Source organism: Maniola jurtina, chromosome Z (genome assembly GCF_905333055.1).
Source record: "Maniola jurtina chromosome Z, ilManJurt1.1, whole genome shotgun sequence".
Classification (NCBI taxonomy): Eukaryota; Metazoa; Arthropoda; class Insecta; order Lepidoptera; family Nymphalidae; genus Maniola; species Maniola jurtina.
In genome coordinates this window covers 13495885-13508050 of record NC_060058.1, presented here as the reverse complement: position 1 = coordinate 13508050, position 12166 = coordinate 13495885, and the positions used below count along the sequence as shown (strand labels likewise).

Sequence of the window (12166 nt, the reverse complement as noted above, 5' to 3'; positions counted from 1 at the left end):
AGACCATTTAAGTGTCTTGTCTTTCTTTGTAAAGACAAGACTGGAATGGTCGTCGTGTCAGTCTAACGATTATGGTTATTAACTAATTGAAGTCGTGACAGTATTTTTTTATGGTAGTTTTATGCGATTACATAATAGAATAATAGTTAAGTCCGCACCGTCCGTCCACCCGTCTGTCTGTCAGCAGGCTGTGTCTCATAAACCGTAATAGGTAGAAGTTTGAAATTTTCACAGAGTGTGTATCTCTATTGCCACTATAACAACAAATATATTAAGGAACTACAAATAATAATAAAAAAATGTAAATTAAAATTGAATAATCTTGTACGAAAGTCGAAATCCTTCGTGTGTGAGTGTGACACGCACTTGACCTGTTCTTTGATGTTTTGAGTAGTTTTTTTTTTGTGATTTAAATAAAATAATGTAATCAATTTTTTTTAGTTACGCCAAAATTAGTCAACACAGCCACTCAGCGCAGCAGATTCATATTAAATATTATTTGGGATCAAAGAGACCTTTATCAAGTGAACCCATCCCCAGCTGTAATATCCGAAATCGTTACCCCTCTTAATCTATAATGACCTCCAAAGTTTTTAGCAATTAGCATGGCTACAGAACATGCATTTTCTAACACGCACTCGACCAGTTTTAATCCTGTTCATTGTGTTCATTGAATATTATCTAAATGGATATTTTAAGCAAATAAACGATTTCCTTAGTATTTGTGTGAAATTGGTCAGCGAGCTTCCTGATTACACGAGGAAAATGTAGACGGACAGTTTTGTTTATATGTGTTCCCAATGTCACTCGGGTGATACCTACCATAGGTCTGGGCAAGGTGCCAACTAACGCTCCCAATGTCTTAAGAGTGCGCTTTTCGATAGCACGCCGGTCGTGCGTGGTAGCATGCTATTTCAATCAATATTTACGGGCAGGACATACATACATATATTTTAACAGCGAAATACGCAGTCTTAGGTATACAAACGTCGCTGCACATGAAAATTTCGCTATGTGTTAGCATCTTGAATTCATAACGGCCATTAGTTGGCCATCATGAAATGAATGATTTTCATTTCAATATACTTTTTTATACCTAGTAACACAAATAGTAATAAAAATATTTGCTTTGCCATTATATTTTATACTTAATTACGTAAACAAGCAGTTTGTTTACTAAAGATTATTGTTGTAAGCTAATGATTAATGTGTACAATGTACAGGGTGTTTGGTAATTAGTATATAATGACGACACGCACCCATGCTACTTTGATCTGATAAATACAATGCTGAAGTAAAATGACGAAATAAAATTATAAAAATTTCCATACAAAATTTTAAATTTATTTTATGACCAAGTTTTCATGGCCCTAATGTGCCCTAACTCACTGAGATCGTTGGCCTCGGCCTATCTAAAGATGTCCAACGATCTCAGTGAGTTAAGGCACGTTAGGGTCGTGAAAACTTTGGCATAATTTTTTTTTTTTTAATTTTGTATGGAAATTTTTATAATTTTATTTCGTCATTATACTTCAGCATTGTGTTTATCTGATCAAAGTAGCATGGGTACGTGTCGTCAATATATACTAATTACCAAACAACCTATATACAATTAGTTGTTGTTTACATTGATAACGCAATCGTTATCAAAAGGTAATAAAAAGGTTTTTTTTCTGAAATTCTTCGAATGAATGATATCATAAATCAAATCACACTAATATTATAAAGGCGAAAGTTTGTATGTGTGTGTGTGTGTGTGTGTGTGTGTGTGTGTGTGTGTGTGTGTGTGTGTGTGTGTGTGTGTGTGAGTGTGTGTGTGTGTGTGTGTGTGTATGTTTGTTACTCCTTCACGCAAAAACCACTGGATGGATTTGGCTGAAATTCAGAATGGAGATAGATAATATCCTGGATTAGCACATAGGCTACTTTTTATCCCGGAAAATCAAAGAGTTCCCACGGGATTTCAAAAAAACCTAAATTCACGCGGGCGAAGTCGCGGGCATCGGCTAGTATAGTATATGTATGATAGTATACCTACTAACAGTGGATTCCAGAAATAACATAATGATTTTATCTTGTTACTAGCTGATGCCCGCGACTGCGTTCGAGTGGATATAGTTTTTAAAAAATCCAGTAGGAACTCTAATTTTCCGGGATAAAAATTAACCTTTGTGTTAATCCAGGGTAAAATGTATATCCATTCTAAATTTCAGCCATATCCGTTTAGTAGTTAAAACTACTGAATTACTGAGCGTGAAATACTGAAACATACACATATAGATATACACACAAACTTTCGCCTGTATATGTAAGTGTGATAGTGTGAGTAAATCATCCGTTCTAGATATATTAATTTGTATAATAACATGCCTATTTAGTAAAGTATATTCATATTTATGTCTCTAACTGGTTATTTCTCATGACTTCGTCCGCTTCATATAGGTTACAGTTGTTTAGTAATGTACCTAGTTCTCTATCAGTGAAAGAATTTTCGGGATGGGAGCATTAGTTCGAGAGGTTACCCCCTACATACAAACTAACAAATATTACCTCTTTATACCTAATACTATAGAGTAGATGTTTTAACTTACCTTTATTGATAAGTAAAAGGAATATTGTGCGTTTTGCTTAAAATAATTTTCAGTTTTGTAATTTCTTCATGTCTTTGTTACAGGTCACGTTGAAATAATTCAAAATGAGTGATTCGGCTAAGATAGAAGGTAAGGAGTACTATTATAAATTATAGAATACCTACAGTAAAGTCATTTTTAATATCGTACTTTTAAAGAGCTGATAACTTTCAAACGGCTGAGCCGATTTTCTTGGATTATAGTTAAGAACACTCTCGACCAAGCCACCTTTCAAACAAAAAAAACTAAATTAAAATCGGTTCATTCGTTTAGGAGCCACGATGCCACAGACAGATACACCGATACACACGACAAACTTATAACACCCCTCTTTTTGGGTCGGGGGATAAAAATAGCAACCAAATGGCATATGTTACATTTGTTAATTTGTCAACCTTATGATATCCTTGTCAAACTAAAATACAACTCAAAATCTCTTGTGTCGTGAAAAATTTATGAGTTATATTTGAGTTATATGTATAATTTTTAATAGTTCGAGCATGGCTTTAACCTAGTTCCTGAGATTTCGTGATTAGTCAGTGATTGAGTAAGATTACATGTTCACAGATAACCCAAAAATACTTTCGGGGCCAGTCCTGACGAACTCACCAAACGCAGTATTATCCAAGACTCTACTGGGCCGGTACAATGACCTTCCGCTGCCTGTCGACAGGATCCTGGCCACGTATGTGTGGATCGATGGCACTGGCGAACACCTGCGCTGCAAGGATCGAACTTTGACATTCATTCCGAAACAACCAAAGGGTGAGTTTTATGCTAATCCTATCTGTTCTACCACCCCATGACTAGTCCAAGACCTTCCGATTTTTCCACAACATCCTATTCCGTGCTTCATTGGGATCTAAGGGCCTGCGCAGACAATGGTCTATTGTCTGCGGAGGACAAAAGTTCCTCATCTTTTACTACGGTGTTTCGTCGTACTATTAGTCCACCATGTTCGTTATTCGATGCAATTCTTAGTTGTCTAACTAGTTTTGACCTCCGCGGACAATCTTTCGGCTGCACAGACCGTATGTGCCTAAGTAATTCATCGCACCAACGTTGTTTTGGTTTGCTACAATAGCGCTGATGATTTTTGAGAATCGCCAAAACAACAAACGCGTTCTAAGTATTTATTATTATTAAACGCTGTTATTTTAGCAAAAAAGAAATTATAATACATGTTTTTTTGGTCTTAAATAAGTTTAGAATTATATCAGTTGTACCATGGTTCTCGGTAACCCGTCAAATAATGAAACATTACACTCCTATTAAAACGAGTCCGTTTTTAATACGTCCGCATTAACCATTGCAATTAGCATAGATCACGTAATACGGCGACCTTCATAGTCTATTCAGAAGCTGTTTTGTATACACCATCTGCACCATATACCCACATCATTATATTAAATAGGTCAATCTTTTATATGTAAATAGGTTTTGGTCATAATTATCATAATATGGCTACAGTTACTTCGATGTTTGTTATCCAATTTTAGGGCGCCTATTATATTTTGCTCGACAGTTAGTCAAACAGTTGATCGGGGTTCATCTCATTATAATTTGAAGTGTACCATTTGGTTATAATAATATTTTTAAATGTTTAATATAGTCATGACATCAAATATTTTTCTGATTTTAAGACAGTTTTGTAAAATGGACACAAATACTCGAAGAAATAGACGAAAAAGCTACATTGCAAGTGTGGAGTACCATAAAAAAGACCAGCGTTATGAAAAAACACTTTCCACCATATTTTTGTCCGAAGACTCTAGAAAGCATGTTTGATGTAGAATGCAATACGAGAGAGCAAGCGAATAGGGGCAGCTTTGATGAGAATTTCAAAGGTTTCACACCAATATCGTAGCAGTCGTAGAAATGTAGTCCATGTATCACACAAAATGTGTAGCTTTCTGATCCTAATTAAGCATTCATTCTAGATCATGTCAAGCCTAAAACTTTTTTACAAAGTTCTTTCTTATTCATACGCCGTATAACCTACTTGTAGGAACTGTATTTATAGTTTTTAAGATTATTATTCTGTCGAGGCGTCTTATAAAGAGGTGCCCCGTGCGTATTTAAAATAGTTAGTAGATAAAATATTATTAACTAGTGTACCACTCTAAACTGTAGTCTTAAAAATAAAAGAGAAAAATACTAGTTTTTTCATACTTTTAGCATGATATAAAAAAAAAAGTTCCGACGGCATGCACATTTTCTCCATCGGGGACATGCGGTCGGCTCTGCGGCATGTGGGCGTAAACGATTCCACGTGATTCGATGCGGTGCTTCATGTAAATCCTAAATAACAGCTATTGGTGTTATAGATTTGCCGGTTTGGAACTTCGACGGCAGTTCGACTGGACAGGCGGATGGCCATAACTCGGACACTTTCTTAGTGCCCCGCGCTTTGTACAAGGATCCATTCCGTCGTGGCAACCATCTCATCGTCATGTGTGACACGTTCAAATACAACATGGAACCCACAGGTATTTTTAAACGACTTATAAAAAAAGATATTACGACACAGATATTAGTTTCTAGAATATGTCTGCAAAATTTCATGGACTTTGGTTGCTTAATATTCAAATGAAATTGGAACTACGATTGTATGAAACGAGTGACGGAGAGAGCCCTGTTAAGTTTGAACTCTACGTGATATGCCAGTTTCTCCTTTTGAATATCATTATCGTCATCGTCAACTAATTAATAGACGTACATTGCTAGATACAGTCTAGGTATCGTGTAGGGACTTTCAAAAGCCGAGGTCTTGCGTCGGCGCCGCCCGAGTCTGATTTACTTAGATTATTTATTATCTTTTCAAATTACAGAAAGCAATCATCGCATCAAGTGTCAAGAAGCATACGACAAATGCAAAGACGAAGAGCCCTGGTTCGGAATTGAGCAAGAGTACATTCTCTTGGACTCGGACCTCAGGCCCTTCGGCTGGCCCCCGGGCGGTTTCCCCCCACCGCAGGGCCCCTACTACTGCGGCGTTGGGGCCAACAAAGTATTCGCCAGGGATCTCGTTGAAGCACATTACAGGTAACAAACTATACCCACATTTCTAGATATCTTAAATCTCGCGATCCCTTAAAAACTGTTTATTATCATATATCACCTTACATAAATCATTGACCAAAGTGTAGGTATATTAGGTACGCTACAGGTCGAGATGGCAATGGGGTATGTGGCAGATCATCATTCAAACTTTTATCCCCTATTGAACTCTCTTGGGGGTGGAATTTCAATAAATCGTGAAACACTCATTTCTTTCATTTCTAACCGAAATATCTAAGATTTTTTCTCATAGCTTCAAGGGTTTTCGTACAGATTTTCATCTAGGGATGAAAATTGAAGAAATCCTATCTTTGTGCCTACGTCATCAAAGCCTGTCATTTCTTTGCGGGTATTAAGGTGTGCGTTGATAGATCCGATAATAAGTAGTAATCAGTCAGCCAGCCAGTTGGAAAACTATTTTTATTTGCGTAAAATTAAGTAATTTCCATAAGTAACAGAGTGGTTTGTTTTTCTCCATTACGTCATGTTGATCAGCTGATATTAATAGATAGGTACCTACAGGCATAACGCATAACTGAGTTGGTTCTTGCGCTAGTGGAGCGTTGTGGGAAGGATCTTATAACGTGACGCGAGAGCTCAGTGATTTGTCAACTTGTGAAGACTGTCACTACTGCATCAGGAGCCTACTCAGCTACGCGATATACAGCTATACCTATCTAAGCCGTCTGCATAGTAAAACTTATTTCGGGTACTAAATAACTATGCTCCATGCTCGTATATTTGTAACGAATGTACTATCATGTATTACATAGTATACAGTGGGTACTTTTTTACAAGAGTGTACCTAATGGAATTAAGGCGGGAAATCTAAGTTGAAACAGTAAAAAACCATAGATAATTCCAATCATTTTGCACGGTTAACGATTTCTTTGAAACAACAGATTTATGTAGGTACAATGCAAAACATGTTATGCAGTTTATTTAAATACTAAGTATGGTATGTATTGTTGTTGCGCACGAACAATGAGAAGTAGCCTCGTTCTGATTTCTTGAATTACTAAACTTTAAACACTCTTTGTGAATCGACCTAGCGCAAACATAATTTTATTATTAAGTAGATAAGCTTACTCATTCGCAAAAGGAACCTAAGGTGGATGCGACGGGTCTGCCCGCGAAATTCAAATTTAATTTGGTTTTTCGCAATTTGTATTATGTCGCGTCGTTATATTCGTCTTTAATAATAAAATATGTATCACACTAATATTATAAAGGAGAAAGTTTGTATGTGTGTGTGTGAGTGTGTGTGTGTGTATGTTTGTTACTCCTTCACGCAAAAACTACTGAACGGATTGGGCTGAAATTTAGAATGGAAATAGATTATACCCTGGATTAGCACATAGGCTACTTTTTATCCCGGAAAATCAAAGAGTTCCCACGGGAATTTTAAAAAACCTACATCCACGCGAACGAAGTCGCGGGTATCAGCTAGTTTTAAATAAAAGCAACATGTAGAATACGTCAGGTGTCTAATGGCTCATAATAATGTAGTTCTTTTGTCTTTAGAATGTCCTCTTCAAACTAATGATAGGTATAAAACTGAAAGATTATGTATATTGTCTTTTACCCACCTTTGTGCAAAAAACATCAACTTAATTATTTCCAAATGACAAAACAAAAGTACCGACTATGAATAAATTAAATCAAGGAGACCAGGCATCACGGATATTTTTGCTATCGGTAAAATATGATGAGTTGTATCTTCTGCAATTATCATTATTATGAGATGCCCTACTTAGCACTTTTATAAGAAAGAGAAATGTCTTAATCCGATTAATTTTACTACTGTCATCATTATCATCATTACGCGTCCGATAGAGACATAGATCTCTTTTAGGGACGTCCACGTGCCATGGTTTTGCGCCGCCTGGATCCAGCGGCTCCTTGCAACTCATTTGATGTCACCTGTCCACCTAGCTTCCCACTTTCCGATGCTAGATCGACATTCTGTGCCCTGTCAATTGACACTTCGAAGCCCGTTGAGTTAAGTCGATTACTCTGGTTCTCTGGCGGATCTCCTCATTTTTCTCAGTAACATACTTGGTTTATTATTAGGTGCTGCCTCTACGCCGGCATTCCGATCGCTGGGACCAACGCAGAAGTGATGCCGTCTCAATGGGAGTTCCAAGTGGGTCCTGCGGTAGGAGTGAGCGCCGGGGATGATCTCTGGATGGCTCGATATATCCTGCACAGATTAGCCGAGGAGTACGGGGTTATCGTCACCTTCGACCCGAAACCCGTGCAGGACTGGAATGGATCTGGTGCCCATACTAACTTCTCGACGAAGAAGATGAGGGAAGAAAACGGTATTATGTAAGTATATTTTAAATCTACAAATACTAGAGTCTCCTCTAAAGATGAGAAGGGCTTAGGCCATAGTCTGCCACGCTAGTCAAGTACGGATTGACAGACTTCACATAGCTTTGAGAACATTATGGAGAACTCACTGGCGTGCAGGTTTCCTCATGATGTTTTCTTTCACCACTAAGAAAAAAAGAAAGAAAGAAAAAACGTTTACTTTTTAAAGGTGTACATTAACCACACATTACCAGTTATACCTACGGGTTAGGTTATCCCGGCGCCTCTAATACTTGAGCATTAAAGCAAGTGAAATTTAATTTCTTAAAACGCACAACTCTGAAAAGTTAGAAGTGAGTGGGCCGGTATCGCACCTTCCGTATAGGAATAGGAGGCTGACCCTTAACCGCCGTATAGCCGCGTTTGGTTCTTTGCAAACTGCGACGATTTACAATACCTAATCATCATCAATAATGTAATGTTGTCAATTGAACAGTGAGATCGAGAAGGCGATCGATAAGCTGTCGAAGGTGCACATGAAGCACATCAAGGTGTACGACCCGCGCGGGGGCAAGGACAACGAGCGCCGGCTCACCGGCCTGCACGAGACTGCCAGTATTAACGACTTCAGTGCGGGTAATTAACCACTTATCTTCTTTATATTATGTAACAAGCACTGCATCTTTCTCAGCCTCATTAGAGCGTATAAAATCTGCCATTTTGATTAAGAACTTTACGTTAGGTGCATAAAATTCCTAATTCCCAGCGACACTCGCAAACAAGACGAATCTATTGACGTATCATTCATTAAAACCGTCTAAGCTCTTGACTAGTATTGTGTAGTAACGAGCGGACATAGGAACAGACCTACCTCATTTTTGGCGGATGTCAAATTCCCTCCCAGATCCAAGGGATTCAAAAATCCCTTGGGAACTCTTCTTCTTTTTGGGAATTCTTTTTCTTTTGAAATTTTTTTATTCTCCATTATAATATAATTCTCCATATAATCCATTGCTCCGTTGTGTCGTGATTGAAGGACAAACCAATAGCCCGACAAAAACACTCGCATTTATAATATGGGTCGTGATAGAGATTTAGCACCTACCTTTTTATAATTGGTTTTTTTGGTAGTATAGTCGTGTTTTTTGAATTTTTTGATGACGACTTGTGGAATCTTCTTCAGGTGTGGCAAGTCGTGCAAGCAGCATCAGGATACCTCGCTTGGTAGCCGAAGAGAAGAAGGGCTACCTCGAGGACCGCCGGCCCGCTTCCAACTGCGATCCCTACGCTGTGATCAACGCCCTCATGCGGACTTGCATCCTCAACGAATAACATCAGAGAGGAGACCGCGCCGCTTCCGATCGTGTCAGCTAGCAGCGAACAAAAAGACGATAATGCAACTATACCCAACGCACCTTTCGAGTTGGCACTTTTCGGGGTTTTTTCCATATTTCTGGTTAAGTATACATTTTTTTTAAAGGGGGGAAATAGATAGATAGATAGAAGTCTTTATTGCACACAAAAACATGTAATGGAACACAACACGGAAGGAAGGAAACAGGAAAAACAATTGTGTGCAAAGGCGGCCTTATTGCTTAGAGCAATCTTTACCAGGCAACCTTTGCTGAAAGGAGAAGCTAGTGTTGTAGTTGTTAATTCTTTGCGACTTGGGGAGATATGTTATGTGGGTATGATTAGGCTACAAATATACAGAACGCGCGGAGGAAAGGTGTGCAATGCGACTCATAGAAATTGTAATACAAGGAACTCTAAAAGCGAAGTTCGCAGCTGCGTGCATTCGGCATTCCTAGTAAAACAAGTCATCGAGCGGGTTCTGTATAAAATTCGAGTGGTACAATGTGTGTGTTTCAGGCTTATGTAGAGTTTCGTAAATGAAAAAGAATGATTGTAGGAACATATTGTGAGTCATTCGAATATAGTTGTCCAATGTGTTACAAATCTATATAGACGATTAAGACGTGTGTGTTGGTTATAGGAAGAATGAATGGATTTAATAAAAATAATTTTGGAGATTTTATTAGTTGGCAACAATGTTTGAATCGATAAAATGTCTGTAGCACGTTTTACAATTTTATACACGAATACTAATGTAGGGTAGCGTAAGATTTATGTAAACTATTTTCATTATGTGGGTTCTTAAATCTTATGTGAGTTAGGGCGCGCCCCGGCGCATGAATTTCGGTACGTTTCTTTATAAAATCCAGTTTTGATCATTTAAAAAAATTTAACGAGCAAAATGCTCTTTGTTCAATTGCCTGTCTATTCAGTTGCCAATAAAGTAATGTGTATGTATTTTACGAAGTAATGCTTGGAATCGAATATAAATATAAAGACAACCTAATGTGAATACAACATAAGCAAGAAAAATGTATTTTTTTATTTTATAAGAAAAAATATTCTTTTATATTTCTAAAAATACGGCCATAGCAGCGTTTTGCTCGGGGACTCGCTTTAAATGCTAATCGTAATTGCTGTTGTTATTTTTAGCCAATAGCTTAAATAATATCAAGTAAAAATCGAATACAGGTGCTCGATTTTTGCTCCTTATTTGATGTTTTTGTAATGTAACGCATATATGAAATAAATAAAAAATGCTGGTATTTTATCACTACAGTATAAAACAAGCTTTAAATGTTTTATAGCTTGAAACTGTAGGAGGAATTGAATTAATAGGTAACAGTAAAATTTTTGATAGTATATCGCTAGCACTTCAAGATCAAGGCACGATATGAAGTAGTGCGTTAAAATGGACCACAAGATATTATATAAAGATTTAGAGAATATTTTTACGACTATTATGTGATATTTAAACATTAATTGTTATTTTCATGTTGAATAGTTTATCGTATACAAATAATCACATATCATTATTTCTAACAAGTTCATTTTATTACATAGTTGAATATATTAATACCTAATTGCATTGAATTATTAATGAATAAATCATTATATAATACATAACATACCTAGATATAATTTATTGTTTAATCCAATATAATATGGATAAGATAGGACATAAAGTTCCATGCCTAAAAGATGGGTTAAAATATGTTTTGCCTAAACAAATAGGTGTAACAAATAAGTGAACCTAAAACTCTTGAGTGCCCTAATAAAACTATAAACACCAATGTAGGTAGGCCCTACATATTAAGCACAAAAATGTAGTTTCATTGTAAATTCTGTTATAAATTCATTTACAAAATGTATGCATGCAGAATATGCCTGAAATGTAACAAACTTTATTTAAATTGTAAATGAACATGTTATGGAGCGTTATAAAATAAATGATACGATTTGTTGTAACAGGCATTTGTTTCATTTTCTGAATCTACGAGTCCCGTGTGCCCGTGTTTTTTAATAAAGCCTTCTATTTAGGTACCTAGTTACATTGATCTCATATCAAGTCAATGGATAGTTACGAATGGTCAGAAAAAACTATATAACTATATATTTTTTGTAACTGGCTAAGTTCGAAATGCAGTAGAGGCTGTAATCATGTTGACTGGTTGACGCTCGTTAACTATTGGTTGCAATGCATTGTTGCAACAAGAATAGCATAAATTTAGCCAATAACAACAATTGCGATTGTAATTATTGATGCAGGTTTTACGGAATCGAGCTTCAGTTTTCTACAGCTATTTTCTTTGGCAAGCGCAAACAAACACCCATCCTTAGCTTGCGCCAGACGTTTGTGACAAACTTGAAACTGAACTGCAAACAGTAAGCGTGCGGATGGGTCACGGGTGTTTGCGTATGTTTGCCAGCGCTTTGGAGCGTTCGGATTGGCGGGCCAGCCATCTGTGGAGTTTGCCGATGCTTGCTGTTTGCCACAATCGTGAAGAGCCGATTATATACTTGCCAGTGCTTGTTGTTTGCTGTTTGTCGCAAGCATGTAGCGCCGCTAAACGGACCATAATTTTCATAGAAAATAATTTTTATTCAAGTAAACTACTTGCTTTTGAATCTTCAAAATAGTTTGCCATAGATATCTATGGTGTTTAGTGTCCGAAGTATATACTCTTTGTTTCAAGATACTCTGTGCCCTAACCTCTATTTGATTGGTTATTAGTCTGTGCTCTGTACATCTCTGTAGACCACTGTTTATTATACTATACAGTGTTGTTTGTATGTGTACTTGT

The 12166-nt window shown here is 37.0% G+C and overlaps 1 protein-coding gene across 1 annotated transcript in view; it reads left to right on the top strand.

Moving 5' to 3' along the window:
- The window catches only part of LOC123880045 (glutamine synthetase 2 cytoplasmic), a 36133-nt gene extending 24801 nt beyond the window's left edge, over positions 1–11332 (top strand). The window contains exons 2-8 of the mRNA XM_045927932.1: positions 2675–2720; positions 3198–3395; positions 4958–5119; positions 5462–5675; positions 7764–8021; positions 8503–8642; positions 9190–11332. Of these exons, the coding sequence (XP_045783888.1) occupies positions 2696–2720; positions 3198–3395; positions 4958–5119; positions 5462–5675; positions 7764–8021; positions 8503–8642; positions 9190–9338 (1146 nt within the window). The 5' untranslated portion in view covers positions 2675–2695 and the 3' untranslated portion in view covers positions 9339–11332. The remainder of the gene's footprint in view (positions 1–2674; positions 2721–3197; positions 3396–4957; positions 5120–5461; positions 5676–7763; positions 8022–8502; positions 8643–9189) is intronic.
- Positions 11333–12166: the final 834 nt, after the last annotated feature.